General features: G+C 31.1%; 1 protein-coding gene across 3 annotated transcripts in view; it reads left to right on the top strand.

The window, feature by feature from the left end:
- Positions 1-1,540: 1,540 nt before the first annotated feature.
- LOC142331046 (uncharacterized) overlaps positions 1,541-22,256 on the top strand; it is a 109,386-nt gene continuing 88,670 nt past the window's right edge. For all 3 annotated transcript variants that reach the window (XM_075376677.1, XM_075376675.1, XM_075376676.1), the window contains exons 1-3: positions 1,541-1,708; positions 15,373-15,595; positions 20,622-20,772. In XM_075376677.1, coding sequence (XP_075232792.1) covers positions 15,373-15,595; positions 20,622-20,772 — 374 coding nt within the window. In that variant the 5' untranslated portion in view covers positions 1,541-1,708. The remainder of the gene's footprint in view (positions 1,709-15,372; positions 15,596-20,621; positions 20,773-22,256) is intronic.

Raw genomic sequence — 22,256 nt, 5'->3', positions numbered from 1 at the left:
ACTTCTAATTGCCGATTGTCTAATTAGTTCAACCGTTTGGTCTGGTACACTTGATCTGCCGGTTGATTTCTGTTTCTTAACCGATCCGGTTTCTTCGAATCGTTTGAACTAAAGTGTTATGTTATTTTTTTGTGGTGGATCTCTTCCGAATTCACGTCGAAACGCACGTTGAACTAAAATTACGGATTTTAATTCAGCCATCAATAAAACACACTTTGCTTTGTCTTTATCCGAGAACATAGTAACTCACTAAACTCACCGCAACAATACAAGAACTGACGTTGCGGTTACAACTGCTGATAAACAAACTTTTGGGTTGAAGGCTTTCAGGGATACCGATACAACATCTAGAAATTTCCCTACAATCTTCCTATGAATTACTGAACCGCACCATTCTTTTATGATAACGCTGTATAGGGAGAGGCGTTGACTAAACGCTATATAAAGATTAACAGATATTTAAAAATGCCAGTACAATAATTTTTGACATTGGAGTGGTTCCGAATTTTGATTTATTTTTCTTTGCAAATCAGATGATTTTTGAAGTCGAGAGTTCTCAGGTTCATATCGAAGTAAAGGCTATAAAAGTTACTTTTTTATGGATTTGGATACTAGATCGTGGATACCGGTGTTCTTTGGTGGTTGAGTTTCAATTAAACACACATCTAAGATATGTCGACCTGTACTGAACAAGACTATACTTCATTTACAGTCGTACATATCATCCTGTGAAGTAATCCTGACGACGGTTCCGGAGGCTAAACAGACAAAAAAAGTACAAAATTAAAAGTAAAGGATTTTAAAAAATAATCATCGGCGATGAAAAATACATTGATTTGATATCTGCAGCTAATTTTATCTATAATATAATGTTTTATGTTATATTATAAATCGATAGTTTTCACTGACCGGTTCTAAAAGTATTACGTTAATTATTATTTTTTTTAAATTATAATTAATATGTTGTTAAGTCATTAATTAATTTAGTTAAACCATTAACTATATTTTAAACTATAATGCTGCTGAATAGCTATAATAAGACCTGATCGTAATTACGTGTGTATTAAGAAAGTTACCGAAACAATGTGTAATTAAAAAATTCATCGATCTCCGTGGCAGAGGTGTAGTGACTAAACCTTTCATCAGGTCTCAGGTTCGAATCCCGGTAAGACATAATATTTTTCAAACGCCACAAAACTTTCATTTCATATTCCTACGCCACAAACTTTGATCTTATGCGGTGAGTTAATCGTTAAAAAACAATTTTAATAAAGAAAATTGTAAAAAATAAAAATACTACTTGTAAAATATGTACAAATGAAATTTAAGCGGAAATAAAAGTATCTAATGGATAGATTAGCAAAGAGCATAATATTTAAATGTAAGCGAAGGCATTTTAAATGTTTTAAGTTTGTAGTAATAACACAACGACACTCTTTTGGAATTGCAAATGGATTGTAAAACGGAAGTTTAAATTAGGTAGTAATTTAGGTTGAGATTAATAAAAAGAGAAACAGCAGGAGAGCGGTGGGTACTTGTGACAGGAGAGGGTCCATATATTCGCCCCCTAGTCGTTGCCTGCTTCATGAGTTTGTGGTCAGTAAACCGACAACAACGCCAGTTGACCGCTGTTATTCTCTTTACTGGGTATTTAATAGTATTTAGTACATAAATCGCGCAACTTTGAATTATATTTAAAAGCTATAAGGTAAGCCTGTTTGTGATTCAAGCTTATAAATTTAAACAGCTAACTAATCGCACCTCTATGTGCACGATGTAACTACTGCTTGATTATGTGCCATATCCTTGTGGATTGCATATGCAGCCTTGCATCGTAAATTTAAATTACTACGAAACATTCGCTGAATCGTAGGTAATAATAAGGAGGTTTTAAACCGAGTATTGTTATTTCTACAACATATCAGCATGCTTCATAGAATATCTTATTTCTTTAATTTTTTGTTATACACACACACTCCTTTCGAACTTCGTTAAATTTTACTTATGTTTACTTAAATTTTATATTTCCAATATTTGCGTTTATTTTGAAATAAATATATCTTATTTTTAAAATTACGACTGTAAATTACTACCAAGTAAGTTTTTAGTGACAGTTTGACTGCGATAGTTGAAATTTTTTGTTTTTTTAGATTTTAGTTATAGTCTAATTTCATTATTTTTTTACGTTTTTTTCCGGGCGATGATAACACAAAAACTTTTTCTCCCTTAAAAAAAAATTAATCATAAATTCTTGATTACGTATTAAGTATTTCTGGATAATTATTCAAGTTTAAATGCACGCGTGCATACACACACACACACAAACGTTATTTTTTTAATGAACCTGGAAATAGGGCTTCGATAGTTTATGTTCCCTGTCACACACATACCAACCCACACACTTTCTTGAAAAAGTGGAAAAATAAAACAGATTAATATTCACTAACGTATTTTATTTTAAGACTACGTTTAGTTGTTTTCATTTATAACTTAATCATGCCTATGAATAAGTAATAATTGCAAATCATATTTAATTATTTCATTTGACACTATTTGCCACTGGTAAGATATAAAATGAAGTTTATTTCTTCTTTATTCTCGTAAGAGTCCTGTGGTCCTGTAATTTTCTTCTTTATCACAACATAGATTGTCGTGTCATCTATTGTATTGTTCAATTCAGATTTGGAACGCGTTTCGTTCATAATATAGTATCCTAACCATCAATAGTCATTTATCTTATTTTCAATGCAAATATGAAATAATATCAATGTATTTTATAATTCAAATGCGTGTGTAAAATTAACTCCTAAAGAAACCCCACTGGTCACAGGCCTTCTAAATATTTTATTTATTTACGTATTGCGAAAATAAATATCAATTAATCTTAAAATATTTTCCTTTACATTCATGTAAAGAACCGGCATTAGATACATGGTTGCCGATCAACCACGCAAATGAGCACGATAACATTTGTACAACTACTTTTTTTCATTATTTCTTTACTTCAATTATTTTTCTATATTAAAAGTAACTTATTTAAAAAACATAATTGATATTTCTTACATATGTAGAGCAACAGAAAAAAAAATGTATTCTATATATTTTGGTGATATTAGCCGCTTAAATTTTCAAATCAAAAATAAATCTACATAATAATAAAAAAGGAAACGTGTAAATTCAACTATTATTACACGGAAGTAACAATTTCAATCGATTTAGTTTTTAATGGACACCATCAATGTAAAATTACAAAAGCAAAATAAAGCTTTTTACATTTACAAATATTCCATTATTTTACGTAAAGATTGATTTTTAATAGTATAATCATTAAATGATTACTGTAACAAAATTAGCTAAAGTTTTTTTAAAAATAAGTTAACACACATATTTATTTACAACTTAAATAATTTCTCAAAAAGAATTAAAATTTTGTAATTAAAGAATTAATTTAAGAATACTAAACTTAATATTTTACACTGAATAAGTAAAGATTTAAAAAAACTAATCGTATAAAATATTTTTTTTAAAAATTAGAAATTTTTATCATTTTGTGAAATAATACGAATGAATCAAACGTTAAACTGTAAAATCGTATTTTTTAAATGAAGGAAATAAGATTATAAAAAATACCAAAAAAAAAAAAATATATGTATATATACAGGATCGAAACGTATATAGATCTACACAGTAAACAAAGCTAAAATAAGTTAGGAACAAAAACATCAATTATGAGAAATAAAATTAAAGATAAATAATAAATTAATGTTTAACTTATGTTAAAAATTTACCGGTAAAAAATATATCAGATATCTTCTTTTCTTTAATCTGTACCTATAAAGTTTCTATAATCTGTACTTGTACCGACTGACTGATTCATCAGTGCCAGCCAAAAAACTATTGAAGATACATTCATGAAAATTAATGTACACATTCTTCTTACACAGTATGTACACACTAAGAAAGGTTTTTTGAAATTTCCAGTTTAAAAAGTTAAAAAGGAGTAAAAATGAAATTTATTATTTTTTTAATTTCTCGGTAAAAAAAGAAGATATCAACTGGATTTTTGGTGTGTGACATCTTCATGTGAATAACTAAAAACTAATTTCTAATTTTTTTTTAAATTCCGAGTTAAAAGGTAATGAATTTTGAATTTGTTTTATTGAATCCCGACTTTTTTTAAATTTCTCTATAATAATTAAATGTGTCAACTTGATTTTTGGTGTGTACAATTTTTATGTGAACATCTAAAAACAAATTTTAGTTTTTTTAAATTCCGAGATTAGGGTTAATGTTAAATTTTACTAATTTTTTTTTCTGTAAAAAAAGAAATATCAACCTGATTTTTGGTGTGTATAATATTCAAGTTATTACCTAAAAATCAATTTCTAGATTTTTTTGAAATTTTACCGTGAAAGGGGTAAGAAAACTTCGAACAATGATTGTAAATTTTCCCCGTTTCCGACTGTACTAAACGAGATATTCAATCCATTTGGGCTTGCAAAAACTCTTCAGATGAATATCAAAAAACCATTTTCGGGTATTTTTGAATTTTAATATTTTAAGGGGTTGTTTTGTACATTTTTTGGCGTTTTATGCTACAGCTATTAAATCAATCTATACGAGATTAGGTAAATTTGTGATGGTAATGTTTTTAATTCTGATTATATTTCGCGAGCGAAGTAGTGATGGAAAATCCAAAAACCAATTAGTTGATCCTATATTGACCAAACTTTTGATGAAATTAACAAAATGACCAACATATTAACAGAACTCAAGCCACCCTGGAATTAGAAGTCAAGGAAAAGATTGGCCACTCATAAACGGCGAGTCAATGTGGCGAGAGCCTCATTGTCGGAATTGTCGGAACGTCTGGGTGTTCCTTGATGCCGTTGCGTTGTTGAACCGGCATCAGTAGTTTATTCAGGGAAAAGACTGCTACCGTGCTGCTGTGGGAAGCTACCCGAGAGTGATGGCTAGCCACCAGCCAACTAAAGCTCCAAGCGCTTTAATAATGGCGGACAGGTACTTGCTGACATTCAGCGACTAAGGCGTGGCAACGAATTGCTGTCTCGACGAAGTAAATTTAATTTATTGAGTGTCATATATATTTTTATCAGTTGACGGGGTGCGTCTACCCATTTTAGTAATATATGACAAGTGAGCGGTGGAACACAAAGCGATTGGTGTGTGGCACCACGCTTAGTTCGCTCACGCAATTAGGTTTGCTATAGAAGCTATTTAGGACTTGTCGCTTAATTGATTCAAGGCTCAGTAGCCGTTTGTGGCGCAGGTCTTATGCTTTAGGGCGACCGAGTGGGGTGGTGGCGGGAGAAATTTGATGCAAACAAATACAGTCTGAATATAATTTTAATAAAATAAAACATTTTCTTTTAATAGGAATAAACATTTCCTTTAAGCTATTTTTTTCTAAAAGAAAAACGATTCAACACGATACAATATAGATCTGAAAATTTTTTCAAGGAATAAATTTAAAAATAATTTTCTTAAAAATTGGAACCGACTTCAAGACCATCATGTAATGTGACGCACATACATAGAATTATAAGATTCCCACTTTCCTTACAGTTGCCGTATATATATATAATGTATAATTGGGTTTGAAAGGTTTAGGACGAGATATCTCGATTTTTTATGATTTTATTAACGGTGCTACAAATCTTGTGCAAAACTCACATTTTATATCTAAAAGGTTTTTTCAACATTATATTACCAACGCGAAAGCAGTGCACGATTACAACAAAATTTACTTAAATCTAATTAATAGGATAAACGTTATTAGCGAACAAATAAAAAAAATATACGGGTCGAATACATAACCTTTTTTACTGAAGTCTGTTAAAAAAGTATCATTTTAGAAGTTGAGTCATTTTATTTTATTACATTTCTAATTACAAATATACAAAAAGCGATAAAAAATTACGGAATTTTAATTTTGCGGTCGCTGAATTTTCAATACATGTTTTTATACGAAACAAATAAAAACAACGTAGTAAATTTATTCAGTTAAGTTCCTATAAAAAATAACTTAGGCCAACGAATCCAAATGGTGTTTCACATCATGTCAGTACTTTAATTTACAAACATGAATACTGATGTTATTTTAAATCGTTAACTTCATTTAAAAATAAAATTAAAAAAAATATATTTAAACAAGATTAAATATTTTAAATGTTAATTGTATTATAAATAAAAAATTTCTAATATCATGGAATGGTATATCCAACCTCCTTCCTTGAACCTAATAGAATATTAAAACAAGAAATATTGTGGTATAGATGAATATTAAAAAGTTTTTCAAAATTCAATTTTTTAATTTTAGCTTATTTTGTATTCCAAAAATGGTTAAAATTATACTTAAAATCTTAATTTTAGTCTATAAATAATTACATGCATAAAACATAGATAAAAGAGTCAGGCGTTAAAAAAAAGCTTATCAATTAATATTCGTAAAACTTGTCTCAACGTATTCCTTTTTTTTGTAATACCTGAAATGAATTTAGAACCGAGTCAAAATAATTTACAATTTTTCTTTAAAAGATCTCTCAAAAACTGAAAAAAAAACTTAAATTCTCAAACTGGTTATTCATTTCAACTGCGGAATAATCATCAGTAGATACAGAGGGGGAAATAGTATGTACATTAAAATAAATACCTAAAAATTTATGTATACATTTCTTATAAAAAACGTGAAAAATATGGTGAACTCTCGTTTTACACTATCACAAAGAAAATTTTTTTTTAAAACTGTAATGTAAATTGATAGTAATTCACCCAACAGTACTGAATATTTAATTAATGATACATTTAGGGAATTTCTTATTAAATTAAGCAAATTCCTCAAAAGTTTTACAACGCCGATAAAGTTTTCTAATCAATTTTAACAATTCCTAACAAGAAATACAGCTTGTAATTACGTGAATGTTTGTTAATGAAATAATATGTTATAAAGGTCTAGTTGAGCTAACTGGTAGTATTTTACACGCGCACGAAAAATGTGTTTTTCCTGTGTGTAAACGTTAACGTGTATCCTTTATTTTAGTAACATGTAAAAAGTGTGTGTTTCGTTGCGTACGAGCGTACTTGCATGAGAGAGAGAGAGAGAGAGAGAGAGAGAAAGAGAAAGAGAGAGAGAGAGAGAGAGAGAGAGAGAGAGAGAGCGAGAGAGAGAGAGAGAGAGAGAGAGTGTGTGTGTGTGTGTGTGTGTGTGTGTGTATGTGTGTGTGTACGAATGGCGACGGAAAACATTTCAAATTTGTTTTATTTTTGACCATCGTAATAAAAGATTATTGTGTATACAGTAAAATATAAAATAATAAATAACTGAAAAAACACATCCGTTTTTAATAGTACTATAATTGCATACTCACCTAGATCACCAAGCCAATCAAAAATAAAAAATCTATCAGTAACCTACAACAAAAATAAATCAGCAAAAACCGGCATTAATTTCCCAAATATAATGCATTAAATATTAAATTATTATACATTTATTTGATTGAAATTATAGCATTTACATATACATCGTGATTCACGAAGAATGTAATAAATTTTCAGGACATTTATACTAATCAAAATAAAGAACATGAACTTTTTTCTGGCATTGTTAGTTTGAAGGAATCGTTAGATAATGACATGCAAGCACTCTTCCGTTCGATTATTTAAATATTTATCGCTGTTAGAGCTTTCCTCAACCGAATTACTTGATCTTGCACAGCTACCTACCTGAACGTTTCTCCCAAGTGCGGTATACAATCCGGGCTTGTCGTATTCTTTGATACCGAGTCGGATGTTCCTCAAAATCGGTTCTAGGACCTGTTTTATTCTCGATTTTCTCGGCAGACCTCCCGACTTCAGAGGACATTACTGTTCCATCATTTGCCGACGGCACGGCAATTCTGGCTGTGGAAGCCGACCCTATCGTAGCTTTAACTAAACGTTAAACCGCATCCGATTTAATTAACGAGTGGCTAGCTAGACGGAAGATCTAGCTAAGTTAATCCGGCTAAGTCTATGCACGTTACGTTTGCGATGAGGAGGGAGGACTGCCGGCGAGTTCAACTTAATGGCGTTTTCATTCCGCATGCTAACACAGCGTGTGATACCTGATGTTGCATCTGGATCGTCGTCTGATGTTAACGATTCACATCAGAGAGAAATGAAAACAGCTTAGCATTAAGTTTAGGGAGATGCTGATCGCAAGGCAGGGAGTCGCAATTATCATAATCCGACGAGCAGTTGGTTTACATGATGATCCTGAAACCGATTTAGACATACAGGATCCAACTGAGAGTAATATTGATATCGTACAACGATTCCAAAACAAATTGTTGAGAAATGTAACAGAACCGCCGTGGTTTGCGAAAAACATTGATATCCATGATTACCTGGGAGTGCCAATCGGAAACACGGCGATTCCTTACTAAATAGACTGAACAGACATGTGAATTGGCTTGCGGTTAATCTTCTGGATAACAAATATTACTAATAATTCGCGGCTAACGTCGTTAGGCGTGTAAGGCGGCTGCACACATTAGATTTTGAGGTTCTTCAAGATCAGCTACCTTAGGATGTTATCCATCGTCAAATTTTTCGTTTCGTTTCGTCATTCCCTTTTATTGATTCTTTTTTGTTTGTATTTCGCTGTTTCTTCGATGGGTTCTGTTTTTTTTTTAGCGATTTCTTGTGCGACTGATGCTTGTACTTCTCGGTGCTTTCTTTGTTTTCTTTTGATCAATGTTCTTTGAACTAATCACTGTATATACTTTTTATCGCTGTTATATATTTACGTGTAATGTATTACGTATACATATTCATAGACATGTATGATAAACGATTCTTTTCAATGGAAACCTCTCTTTGCATGTCATTCATTTTTTGTAATCAAATATACATACGGTTTCTTGAGGTATTTAATTCTTGATTTTTGATAATTTTAAAAATTTATTACCGAGACGTTTACCAAATATTAACGTGATTCGTCTATCCGAACTTGAGATATAAATTTTTATTAAAAGTAACAAAATGGCGGACAGGAGGAGAACGAAGGAGAAATCCCCATTTTTCCCTATGATTCTTTTTGTTTAATTTTACAAGTAGAATCCGAAATAGTATAGCCAGCCCATCATTTTAGAAACACCTGTACACATATTCTGTATCAAAAACGTATATATATCAAAGTCAAAAGCGTATACCTTTTCGTGGGACACATTGTATATAATATTCAATACAAGCTGCATATAATTCTATTAGGACTTTAAACTCCTTCGTTTTCCGAGGCATTCACAGTCACGAACGGTGCTGTCAAATCTGGACTAGGCGCGGGGTTCGCGCTTCTGCGGTGTCGATCAGTTACTGTAAGGGAATCATGTTGTTAGATTGGATGTGAAGATGTCCGTTTGAGGCCTACGTGAAGGCGAATTTGATTTGTATTTTACCGATGCAAATGTCTGCCGAGGCATTTACATCGGTGGCACCATGACCGAGCCCTGGCTGATGAGTGTAAGATGTAATCAGTTAGAAGGTTTAAAGACGACATCCGGTAAAGCCCCTTAGGGCTTGGAACGGAGTGGGTGGTGTGGCGACCGGTAACGTCACAAGGTGAGCGTATTCCCCCTATGGGATTGGAATGGATATATATCGTGTGTCCCACGGAGGTATACGCTTTTGATTAAGTATCACTCGCCTACTTCCCCGTGGATTCTACTGAAACTTGATTAAAAACAATGTTAAAAAAAAACATTCAAAGACTTTTATTAAAAGAATTGTTACGCACAGATGATATTTAGAACTAGAATAATTAAAAATAGTTAGCTAATTAGTCATGATTATGACCAATTATTAAGTTGTTTTATTCAATTTGAAAACAGCTATTTAACAATACATCATCTGTATTTAATCATTTTTACCAGCTATTTTGTTTTGAATATCTGCTGATTTAGATTCGGAGTAACAGTACAAGGTGAAAAGATAAAGATGCTACGATTTGCTGATGATATAGTAATTCTAGCCGAGAGTAAAAAGGATTTAGAAGAAACAATGAACGGCATAGATGAAGCCCTACGCAAGAAGTGTCGCATGATAATAAACAAGAACAAAACAAAAGTAATGAAATAACAAAGATGGACCACTGAATGTGAAAATAGGAGGCGAAAAGATTATGGAGTTAGAAGAATTTTGTTATTTGGGAAGTAGAATTACTAAAGATGGACGAAGCAGGAGCGATATAAAATGCCGAATAGCACAAACGAAACGAGCCTTCAGTAAGAAATATAATTTGTTTACATCAAAAATTAATTTAAATGTCAGGAAAAGATTTTTGAAAGTATATGTTTGGAGTGTCGCTTTATATGGAAGTGAAACTTGGACGATCGGAGTATCTGAGAAGAAAAGATTAGAAGCTTTTGAAATGCGGTGCTATAGGAGAATGTTAAAAATCAGACGGGTGGATAAAGTGACAAATGAAGAGGTATTGCGGCAAATAGATGAAGAAAGAAGCGTTTGGAAAAATATAGTTAAAAGAAGAGACAGACTTATAGGCCACATACTAAGCCATCCTGGAATAGTCGCTTTAATATTGGAAGGACAGGTAGAAGGAAAAAATTGTGTAGGTAGGCCACGTTTGGAATACGTAAAACAAATTGTTAGGGATGTAGGATGTAGAGGGTATACTGAAATGAAACGACTAGCACTAGATAGGGAATCTTGGAGAGCTGCATCAAACCAGTCAAATGACTGAAGACAAAAAAAAAAATCTGCTGTTTATCTGATATTTATGTTTTTATTCGAAAATTGCCCGTTTTTTCTATAAATCCTACAAGGCTGAAATTTTCATAGACATTTTTAGAACCTTCGTAAAAGGTCTAAATTTTTAATGCAGTCGGTGGGGAATGGGAAGTGATACAAAATCAAAAGCGTGTACCTGTTCGTGGAACACATTATATATAATATTCTATACCAGTAGCATATTAGCACAATTTTTTGTACTACAGAAACTTTTCAAATAAATAATTTTTTGGCTCAAATGCTCAAAATGTACCAAAGTAAGCTTTTTATCAAACTTTAAACATCAAAAGACATGACCCCATCGTAAACTACTTCTTCTCTTCCTTAAGACATCAGAATTAAATTTTAATGGAACATCAATAAAGAGCAAATTTCATATTTTGGGTTATTCTGGTGCTGAGATATAAAGTGATTTGGCGGGAAAAGAATGTATACTTTCATATACGTGAATTATTTATCAAAATGTTTAACAAATGAGGTCTTTATGAGTTCCTTTCGCTCAAAAATTCAAAAATCTTGGAGGTTATATTTTTATCCGCAAACGATACTTAAATTGTCACATTTAATTAGATTTTTTATTCTGATCGATAGGTAACAATAATTCATTATATCGATCACGTCAGAATTTTTAGATATGGTACCATACGGTTAAAAAAAACAACTGCCTCCGCCCAACTCCGGATGAATTAAAAAAGTCGTGAAAAAACCTAATACACCACAAAATACGCAATTAATTAGAAAAAAAGAAAAACAAATTAAAGTTCATATTTATTTAAAATATAAATATATGAATAATGTTATAGTAAATTTTAGAAAGATGTTAAATATAAAAAATAATTCACAATTCGAAAGGCGTTGTTAATGAAAAATTATTTGAACTAGGCACAGAAAACTCAGAATTTTTTTAAAATTTGTATTATTACATAATAGTTGGAAAAACATGAACGATGAAAAAATTTAAAACGAAAATCAGTTTCACTTTCGCGGTTATAATGTGCTGCTGTAGCTATGACGGGAAAGTATATATATCGGTAAAAAAATCAACACCAAAAAATTGGTCTTATTTACGTTTTGTGCCTTAAGGAGCCATTATAAAAAAAATATAGATTTACATATATTGTAAATAAGCTGCGAAATATTTTTTTATTCCGGTATTCCCAAGTCTAGACGTTTGTGCTTATGTACGTAGGTCTGTATTTTGGCCTGTATTTAATCTTATAATTGTGAACCCTGTCAACCGATTTTTTTCAAACTTCGTATAAATAACATGTAGTGTAAAATAGTGTGGCGCCCCCAATAACTTTTGAATTTATTTTGCGCCCTTAGTGGCAAAAAGGTTTTCGACCTCTGCTTTATAGCGTAGCCAGAAGTAATGGTATACATTATTCCTAATTTTGTAAAATTTTTATAGTATTCTAACAAAAGAAATTTGTATCCAAATCTATCTTATTTCGTACTATTTAAGTGTGTAGTTTTGTACTATCATTTTCTCACGCTATTCTACATATTGTAACTTACATATTGTTGAAGTCAAATAATAATAATAATAATAAATTATTAAAACTAAATTAAATAATCGATTAATTAATAAAAAATATAATATTTATAATATCCTTACAACGGGTTTACAGTTTACATGTTGCTTTTACCTGAATACAGAAAATACAGTTTGTTCCAGTTATGAATGAACGTCAAAATATATAATAATATTATTACGTACGAGTAATATAATATACAATAGCTGAAAGCTGCTAAACGCAAGTACTATAGTTTTACGTAAAGAACATGAAAATTATATTTGAATTATTAATGAGAAACTATGAAATACTTAAGTTTAAATTTGTTATTTATTAACCGATAACTCTTTATCTAAGTTAACAAGTTGAAAAAGCTAGCTAACTTTTCAGAGGTTAAATGTAATTGAGCACTGTTCTCACCACATCAGTATTATTTAACTCGGTTGGTTGGTGAAATGTATGGATGTTTTGACCTAGAACTAATTCTTTTTTTTCACGGTAGAGAGGCCACATGTACCAAAAGGTCTTCTTATTTAAAAATCTACTTTTTATTTTTTTAACTCAAGTTTGTTACATATATATTTAAAAACAAACTGTCTTTGATCAAAATGATAAAAAATAAACTAATACTTAAAATTTGCTACATTAAAATTAAATCGTAAAATATTATTATATATTATGTAGTAAAATATTATTGTTATGTAGTAAAATTTAAAAGTTTTGGTTTAATTTAATATTAATTTTAATTCATTGAAAACTATTTCCACAAAAATAAAACTTGAAGTAGTAAAATATTTATGAAATTCCTATTATTACAATGGGAATTTACACAATTTATTTCCTAATCCTCAGATATAATTTTAAAATCCTTCTCATATTTATAATAGCTCATACAAAAAACTTTGAAATCTGTAAATAACAATAAACGGCCGTTAAAGAGCCGTGATTTACTGCAGAGGAACATCCTGAGCCCCCATTCGGGAAGACACCCTCCTAGTGACGATGGAGGTTGCCATACCACCCCCTCCGTTCCTATCTCAGATAAGCTTTAACCGGAATTCGTCGTTTACATCCTCTAAACTTGAAAATACAATATCAGTGAGGCCTCTGTCAGGAATGTTACCGATAAAAATGCCTCGGCAGACTTTTCCAACACTGTATTTAACCTACTTTCGCCTTCGTATCGACTCTTCCAACCACGACCACATACCATAACTTACAACTCCCAACTATCAATATCGATTCGCGGAAACGCGATCCCCGCGCCTTCCTCAAACACTGAAGATTTCACGCAAAAACTCTTCTTATATCTGCAGAGGAACAGAAAAAGTCTACCTCCAAAGTCTCATACACCCTGGTGATGGAGGAGGTCAGGATGATGGAGAAAAGAAAGAAAAAACGAAAGGGAAACAGGGTGATAAATGGTATAATTGAAGTTTTTTGAAAAATTTCATTATGAATGAATTTTTAAGAATTACGGGATCATTATAACCGTTTTGACAGATATGAAAACATTTTTTTGAGATGAAAGTATATTTTAAGTGACAAGGGCCTTATACACCCTTGTCATTTTGTGTTTTTTGGTAGGTTTTAATGATCTACGACAAGTCTATTTTTGTTTGAATACTAGGTCGTGGATACGGGTGTTCCTTGTTGGTTGGGTTTCAATTAACCACACATCTCAGGAATGGTGGAAATGAGAATGTACAAGACTACACTTCATTTACACTCATACATATCATCCTCTGAAGAATTATCTAAACGATAGTTACTGGAGGCTAAACAGGAAAAAGAAATAAAAAAAGAAAGAAAAATTGATTACTCTTGAGTCGCTGGACGGATTTTAATGTATTTGGTTTTATTTAAAAAATGGTGATCACTATTTGGTCCAATCAAGTTTTGTTTACGTTGGTTTGATTATTTTCCTAGTAGTAGTAATTTTGCCTAGTACAAGTCATTTAAAATTCCAGATTATAAGCTTGCAGGTATAAATCGTTAATAATAATAATAATCCCAAATCCGTGCAATGACATCTACGCATACGTCTGGGATAGATAAAGACTCATTACTTCGGTACCACAACTTATGTCGGCCAACGGGGCAATGATCTTGCTCAGAAGTTCCTCTGGGGAGTACGCGATTGGCGAAACCGAGTTGGTTGCGGTTGTGCTTCTCGGTTTCTGTGTTTGCAGCGGGGGCGGAAGGTGTGCCCGTGATCTAATTTTGCCAACGCTGGGCGGACTGCGGACGGGAAGTGCCCATTCTTTTGAAAAGGAGGTAAAGAAGATTTTTGAGGAGGACATCGCAAGAGGTCTGAGTAAAAAAGATAAGGTAGAAAATGTAGAAGAAGAATGGGAGAATGTTAAAAAGGAAATTCTTAAATCAGCAGAAGCAAACTTAGGCGGAAGAAAGAGAACTGGTAGAAAACCTTGGGTTTCAGACGATATATTGCAGCTGATGGATGAACGTAGAAAATATAAGAATGCTAGTGATGGAGAAACTAAAAGGAACTATCGACAATTAAGATATGCTATCAACAGGAAATGCAAACTGGCGACAGAAGAGTGGATTAAAGAAAAGTGGAAAGAGGAATGAACATTGGTAAAATAGACGGAGCATACAGGAAAGTTAAGAAAAGTTTTGGGGTACATAAATTAAAATCATATAATGTGTTAAACAAAGATGGTACACCGATTTATAATACGAAAGGTAAAGTCGATAGGTGGGTGGAATATATTGAAGAGTTATACGGAGGAAATGAATTAGAAAATGGTGTTACAGAAGAAGATTTTAATACTAGATTGTGGACACCGGTGTTCTTTGTTGGTTGGGTTTCTATTCATCGCAGATCTCAGGAGTGGTCGACCTGTACAAAGACTACAATTCATACATATCATCCTCATTATCATATCACCTGAAGTAATGCCTTACGGTGGTTCCTAAGGCTAAACAGAAAAAAGAGTAATAAAATAAATAGTATAATATAATTGTAATAATAATTATCATTCATTTAAAAATTATTATTTGTTTTTTTTTTTGGTTTTTTTTTTAGATGCTGCCGCTATTATTGTGGTTAATCATAATTATCGACACCGGTCAATCACAATATCTAAAAGATGGAACTTGTAGTATGAATCCATGTGAAGCTATCAGTTCTCTTCGTAGAGAACTTTTAGGAAATCACCACATTCCGGATCATTTTACTTTATCAGATGTATCGTTAGAAACGCAGCTAATCAAATTAGATCGTAGATTACGATCTGTTGAACAACCAGGTATGTTTTTAATTTTTTTTTATATGCGCGCGCGGGGGTGTGCGTGCGTATATATATATATATATATATAGTACTTTCCCGATAAACATAGATATTCTAGCTATGTTGGCGGCTAAATAAAGTTACGTATGTTGATCATGTAAAAATTAAAAAATGGGGTATCGGTTTTTAGTAAATCTTTAGGTTTTGGAGTCTAACTAGCTCATCTAGACCAAAAGACACATGTATATATAAGTATGCGGGTAGGTGAGTATATCTGTCGCACTATTTTTGAGCATACATTTCAGGATTGACCGTACCGATTTTCTTAAAATTTGACTCAAATATTTCTTTCTCTGTGTGGAGCATTATCACATTACTTTTTTCAAAATTTCTTTAAGAGGGTTGGGGAAAATCTCAACAAAACCAATTTTGATTTTCTTCAGAGATATCTTAGAAAAAACTTTATCAAAGCAATTTTTCAAAAAATTTACCCCCTATTAAAATTTAAATATACTCGTATTTTTTTGTTCTTTTGCTCTGTCTCCCTTCTGCTGAAATATTTTTTAAACCACTTTTAAAAGTTTATACTTCATATACACAGCTATCAAGTAATGTTTACAATTTTTTTAAAATTACAAACCCCGTACCTAAAATGCAAAAAGGGTTTTGGGGAAACATTCTTTTTCTTATTTTAGCGTCCATTGAAGGGAAGGGATGTTAGATTTAGAAAAAAAACTTTATTTAAGCTTGTAAGAATATTTTTAGAAACGTTTTTCTTAAAATTTATTCTCCACCACTAAAAAACATATATTCTGTTCTTGAATTTTTTTGGCTGTAACTCATCTAATTTTAATTATTAAAATACTTTTTTGAGGGTTTTCTTCATCACAATGGAAGATAAAAATTAAAATAGCTTTAGCATCTATATTATATTCCTGAATTAATAATTTCATTACTTACTTTAAAGCTATACTTATTTTTAAAATAAACTTTTAAAGCATTTACATTTTATTATAAAAAAAATAATAATATCGTAGTTAAAATGAACCCTATTCATGTTTAATTAAAAATCAACTTCTCAACCTTTTAAAAACATCAAAACAAGACTGACTAAAAATATAAATTATATTTTTATATTTTACTAGCTAATCTTTCTTCCTTAGAACTAAATAAAAAGATTTTTATACTCTACGGATAACTACAAAATAGAGAATTTTATCACTATTATTGAGCTATATTAATTGAAAAGAATTTAATAAATATGACTGCATTTATTTATATTTACTGATTCTAACTCAAATATATCATTATAAATATTCTCGTTACAAAAATGTTATTTTCATCAAAGAAAACAATTCAGAAAAGAAAACTAAGCTAAATTTTTATTTTTATCATAATATAGATATTTTGAAAAAAAAGTTATAATATTTTCTGCATTTATATTAGTTTTTCTCACCAAGAATTTATTTTATGAAAATATTTTATATATTTTCATATATAACTTTTTATATATTTCAGGACTACATTCGGGAAGCTAAAAAAAAAATATTATTTCTTAGGTTTATTTCTATAATTCAAATAATGATTCCAAAAAGTAGTAGTAATATAAAAAAATAAAGGTTAATCTAAACTTTTACGGCCGAGATCTATTCATCTAATTAAACTATAATTAAAATTCGATAAAATATTTCCATTTATAAAAACAAAAGTTTTATTTACACCTTATGATTGGTTAGAAAACGGGGACCGCCTACTTATTGGTCAGTTTATTTTACAATTTGATTGGTGTGAAGATGTGACTTTGATTGGTCAATCGTATTCGTACTTGTGATTGGTTAGGAATAGGGTATTCTGATTGGATAGCTACTGAAGTAATCCTTATGAGGCGGTGAAATCTAAGTCTAATCTGCGATGTCAAAGGACGAATGTGAATAGACCTTTGGGAGGATTAAATCTTATTTGGTCATTCTTTTTATGCAGGTTAGGTGACTTATGAAAGGGCAGAAGTTAAATAAATTTTAACCGAATTGCACTATTTTTAAAAACTAGTGAATGCAGTATATTAATTTTTTAAATATTCTTAAATTAGCCTCTGCTATAATAATATTTCATACAAAAGATATTAATTTTGAATGAATATTTTTTTTCCGATTTCCCGTTAAAATTTAGCATTTGGAAAGTAAAGTGATATTATTTCCAGTTTGAAAGATTTAATAGAATTGAATATTTACTGTGGAATTTCATTAATTAGTAATTTTTTTTTCAATTATTAGTCTAATTCATTTCAGATTATGACTTGTAGGATATACCGTTAAATTAGTTTCCCGGTTTTTCTAAATAAAATCCATAATATTGTAGTTACATGTAGTTTTTAAATAGAAAAATATGACAGTTTTTTTCAGTCAATTTACAAAATCGCTTGTCAATTTTGTAAATTGACAAGCGGTAAATTGAATACCGCTGAATGCCTTTTGGATATTTGCTTCGTAAAAAAAATTCGTGAAATGAAATATAAATTTGTAGATTTAGTTTTTAATTCCTATAAAATACCTTTCCTATACTCTCGTGTGCTAGAGATCGCTAAAGCATTTAAAAGTTCATAAAAATTAATTAAAACACAAAGGTCTACGTGTAGTAACTAGTAAAATAATAATATTAGTCCCTATTAATGGATAAATAAAACATACATGTCTATGATTGTCTTTAACGGCATATGAGGATGTTCGTTAAACCTTCTCCAGTGTGACTAATTTTTTCAAGAAGATTTCCAATAAAATATTTTTGATTCGTTTAGTCATTAAATTATTCAGATTTCTGGTCTAATAAAGATGCAGTAAAACATAAACAAAAAATTAATATTATATTACACCATCAAATTCGAATTAAAAAAAAATCACAGAAAGAGGAGATTACTAAATTCGATAATTATAGAAATTGAATTTTAACATAAATTTTTAATATGAAAAAATATAACAAATAAACATTTTTTTACTATAATATCGATTATTTACCTACCAAAGATGTATTATAATTTTCTAACACTCCCTAAAAACGTAAATTAATATTCTAGTACCAATTTACATACACATATTTCTAGACTAATTCATTTGTTAAATTTTACATAACGGGAAAACAAAAAGACAAAACTATTTCCAAAATGCTACACAGTAGTTTTCAATTAATATGATTATTTTTATTACTAATCTCAGTTGTTGCCGACCGATCACAAAGTAGGACTATATATCTCAATAATGTGGATCCTGTTTTACAAACCTAACGAGAATAGGGATCTATCAGATACGCTGTGTTTTAAGTGTGAATGAAAAATGGCTAATTTTTAAACTAGTTTTTAAAGTAGTCTATATTACATGTAAATAACTGAAATACTAAAAAGAATAAAATTTACCAAGTGGTCTTACCTAAAACGATCAATTTTCTCGTATGAGATCAGTTTCTGTGATATGCTGTAGGCCACTCTTGAGACTAGCTATGAAAAATATTAAAGGGTGTCATTTTGGTAAGGACGGCCTAGCCTTATGTTTTCTCAGTATCCTTTAAAACAATATAATTCTATCCTATTTATTAAAAATGTCTTAATTGCCTTACCTCTCGTGTGTGAATAGGGGCTTAAAAGAGGGTTTGGACCAAAAAAATAGATAGTTTAAAAGTAGGAATAACAGCTTAATTATATTATCTTCAGCCTTTCATTGTTGATAAGTTGTTTAATGGTTCCTGTACTTTGTTAACACTTTGTATATATATATATATATATATATATATATATATATACGAGGTCTGTAAATAAAGTAATGAGATTGGATCAGGAAAATATTTTATTTACAATCCAATTATATATTGACTATAACCTTCGAAATAGTTCCGTTGGGAAGCCACGCAACGCTTCAACCGGTTTTCCCACTCTTCATAACAGTATTGGAACTCAGAAACCGGAATATCCTTCAGATGGTCGATTACATTTTTTTTAATATTGTTTGCTGTTCCAAAATGGTGTCCTTTAAGGTGTTTTTTTTTTAAGTCGGGAACAGGAAAAGTCGCAGGGACTCAAGTCAAGAGAATAAGGTGGTTGAGGAACTACAGGAATGTTTTTCTTTTCCAAAAACTCATTCATTGAGAGTGGAGTGTAATAAGGTGCATTGTCATGATGCAGTCCGGTTGTCTTTGATGGCTGGTCTCAGGCGAGCAGCAGCCGTGACAGGACCTTTACCTCCCCAATCACCGGCTAAAAATCCGTCACGGCAGGTCGGCTCCACTCTCGGTTTGATCTTCTGTTGCCTGCCTCAAATCTCCAGCGGACGGTAACCAGGCCCGTCTATGTAGTTCCTAGCCCGCCCGTCAGAGACCGGGTCTCGGTCATTAGCATTGCCTGCCTCTAACCAAGGGAAGGGGAACAACCAGGCCCGGCTATACCGTTCCCAATACCCACCTCCCAGCCGGGTCTCGGTCTTAACTTTTCCCAACCTACTGACCCCTGGAGTCCTCACCCGATTATTGTAGGCCGCACACCTAAGCAGGCGACCATTCACGGATGCGGCTGTCCGCCATTCCCTACTCTGTCATCATCTAGAACCCTCTTCTTCATCACCTCTGCCACCTTGGTGGGGAGGACTTCGGTCGCGAGAGTCTCAAACTTCCTCCAGTTGGCCTCCGACCCTAAAATAGATGTCAAAAGATTCCCTACCTGAAGCCCAGTAAACCCGGCCGTTCTTCTCTGATTCTGCCATTCATTACACACAAATATGGTGTGTTCTACATTATCCTCCGCGTCATCCGTGACAGGACCTGCCCTATTGTAAGAACACAATGAAATAAAATGAAGTACCCTTGCGATTCCGTTCCGTTCCGTTTTACGATAACGGCTTCCACACCATGTTTTTTTATATATACCTTTTTTTAATGATGATAATAATAACTATCATATAAAAAACCATGTTCTAAGATATCTTAACTGATAAGTAACCTATGAAATTATTTTTTACTAGATTAATTTATAATCAAATAAAAAATGTATTACTTGATTTTTTAGTATGGACGAGATCAAACGAAGATGATAGATGGTTTAAATGTTGTGAAGGACCATGTCGTTGTAGACCAGAAACTTACGCATTAAGCTGTTGGAGACAAGATCTTGGAGAGTTACCTTCACATCAAGTTATTCCAAAAGATATTAGAGCGATGTAAGAATTTTATTTAATTATTTATTTATGTTTTTTTCGTAATTTGCCTTTATTTTTTATTTTGTTAATATCTATAAATGTAGCGTTAAAACATGGGCTAATAAAAATGAAGGAAAATAAGGACATCCGCAAAGGAAGAGGAAAAATTAATTGTTTTTTATTCTTTACTCATAGAGAAATTTAAGTTATATCCTTAATATAAATGTAATTTATACGTAAATTTTAACTTAATTTATAAAAATTAAAATTCTTTTTTTGAGTTTAGAAATGTTTATATGCAATTTTAACAATTTTTAGAACAGCTTCAAGAATCGATCAACTGCATTTTAGAGAACGATAAATAGGTTATCATTTAACAGGTTTAAATAGGTTATTCCTAAACTTTTTACTTGTTCATTGTCTTAATATACAAATGAAATTTACATATGATCTGGGTTTGAGCTGAAAATTTTCTGTATGTTATTCTTGTTCGGTGTATTCTTTCGTTAAAACAGTATAAAACAGTATGTAAATTAGAAAAAGAGTAATTTAAATCAAATTTCATTAAATTTTTTTTATTATTAATTTTAAAAGGTTTATGATTTACATGTGTGTATATATATATATATATATATATATATATATATATATGTGTGTGTGTGTGTGTGTGTGTGCGCGCGCGCGCGCGCGCATGTGTAATTATAACGTTGAAAATTTTCGGCTCAGTAAAAACTAAAACATTTTGATGCTGAAATCGGTTTATACGCTGATAAAACTGTAGAATAAAGTTTTTTCAAACAATATAATACTTCACGATTTCTTTTTTTTTTTATATAATAGATAGTAATAGGGATAAAGTACTACAATTTTATAAAAGATGTGGATGTCATTTTTATCTTTAAATCCTAATTTATGGAACAGGCTTTATACAGCTCACTAGTATCTCCGTATATAAAATATATAAAATAAAATGGGTTTAGAGTTATTTCAAAAGCGTGTAAACACAATAAATTGTATTTTATTGTGTGATGTATTCAAAAATTATTTGTTTAAAGCAATATGCATTTTATTTCATTTTGAATACTGAAGATTCATGTCAGAATCATCGATTACAAAAGAAAATCTTTTATGACTTGTATTTAATAAAATATCTTAATTTTATTAATGTATTAATTTTTACACACACACTCGCGCGATCAACTTACACACGCACGCACGCATACATACACATCTCTCTATCTCTCGTTCGCTCTCTCTCTCTCGCACGCGCTCACAAGGTTTACTGAACAAATATTAATACGTATCGTCTCTAATGATTATCTATCCTGAGATTTCATATGTTAAAAACGCGGGTGGGGGAAAGAGAGAAAGTGTGCCCGCGTGTGTGTTGATCTGGGAATATAAAATGAAACACTGCACTGTATTTCAAATCTAAATGTATTTCATTTGTATTACAAATATTTTAAAAAATTATTTTTTTTTATATTACTGAATAATAATTTTTG

This window comes from Lycorma delicatula, chromosome 10, assembly GCF_047948215.1.
Source record: "Lycorma delicatula isolate Av1 chromosome 10, ASM4794821v1, whole genome shotgun sequence".
NCBI classification, from domain to species: Eukaryota; Metazoa; Arthropoda; class Insecta; order Hemiptera; family Fulgoridae; genus Lycorma; species Lycorma delicatula.
This window is presented reverse-complemented; position numbering and strand designations above follow the sequence as displayed.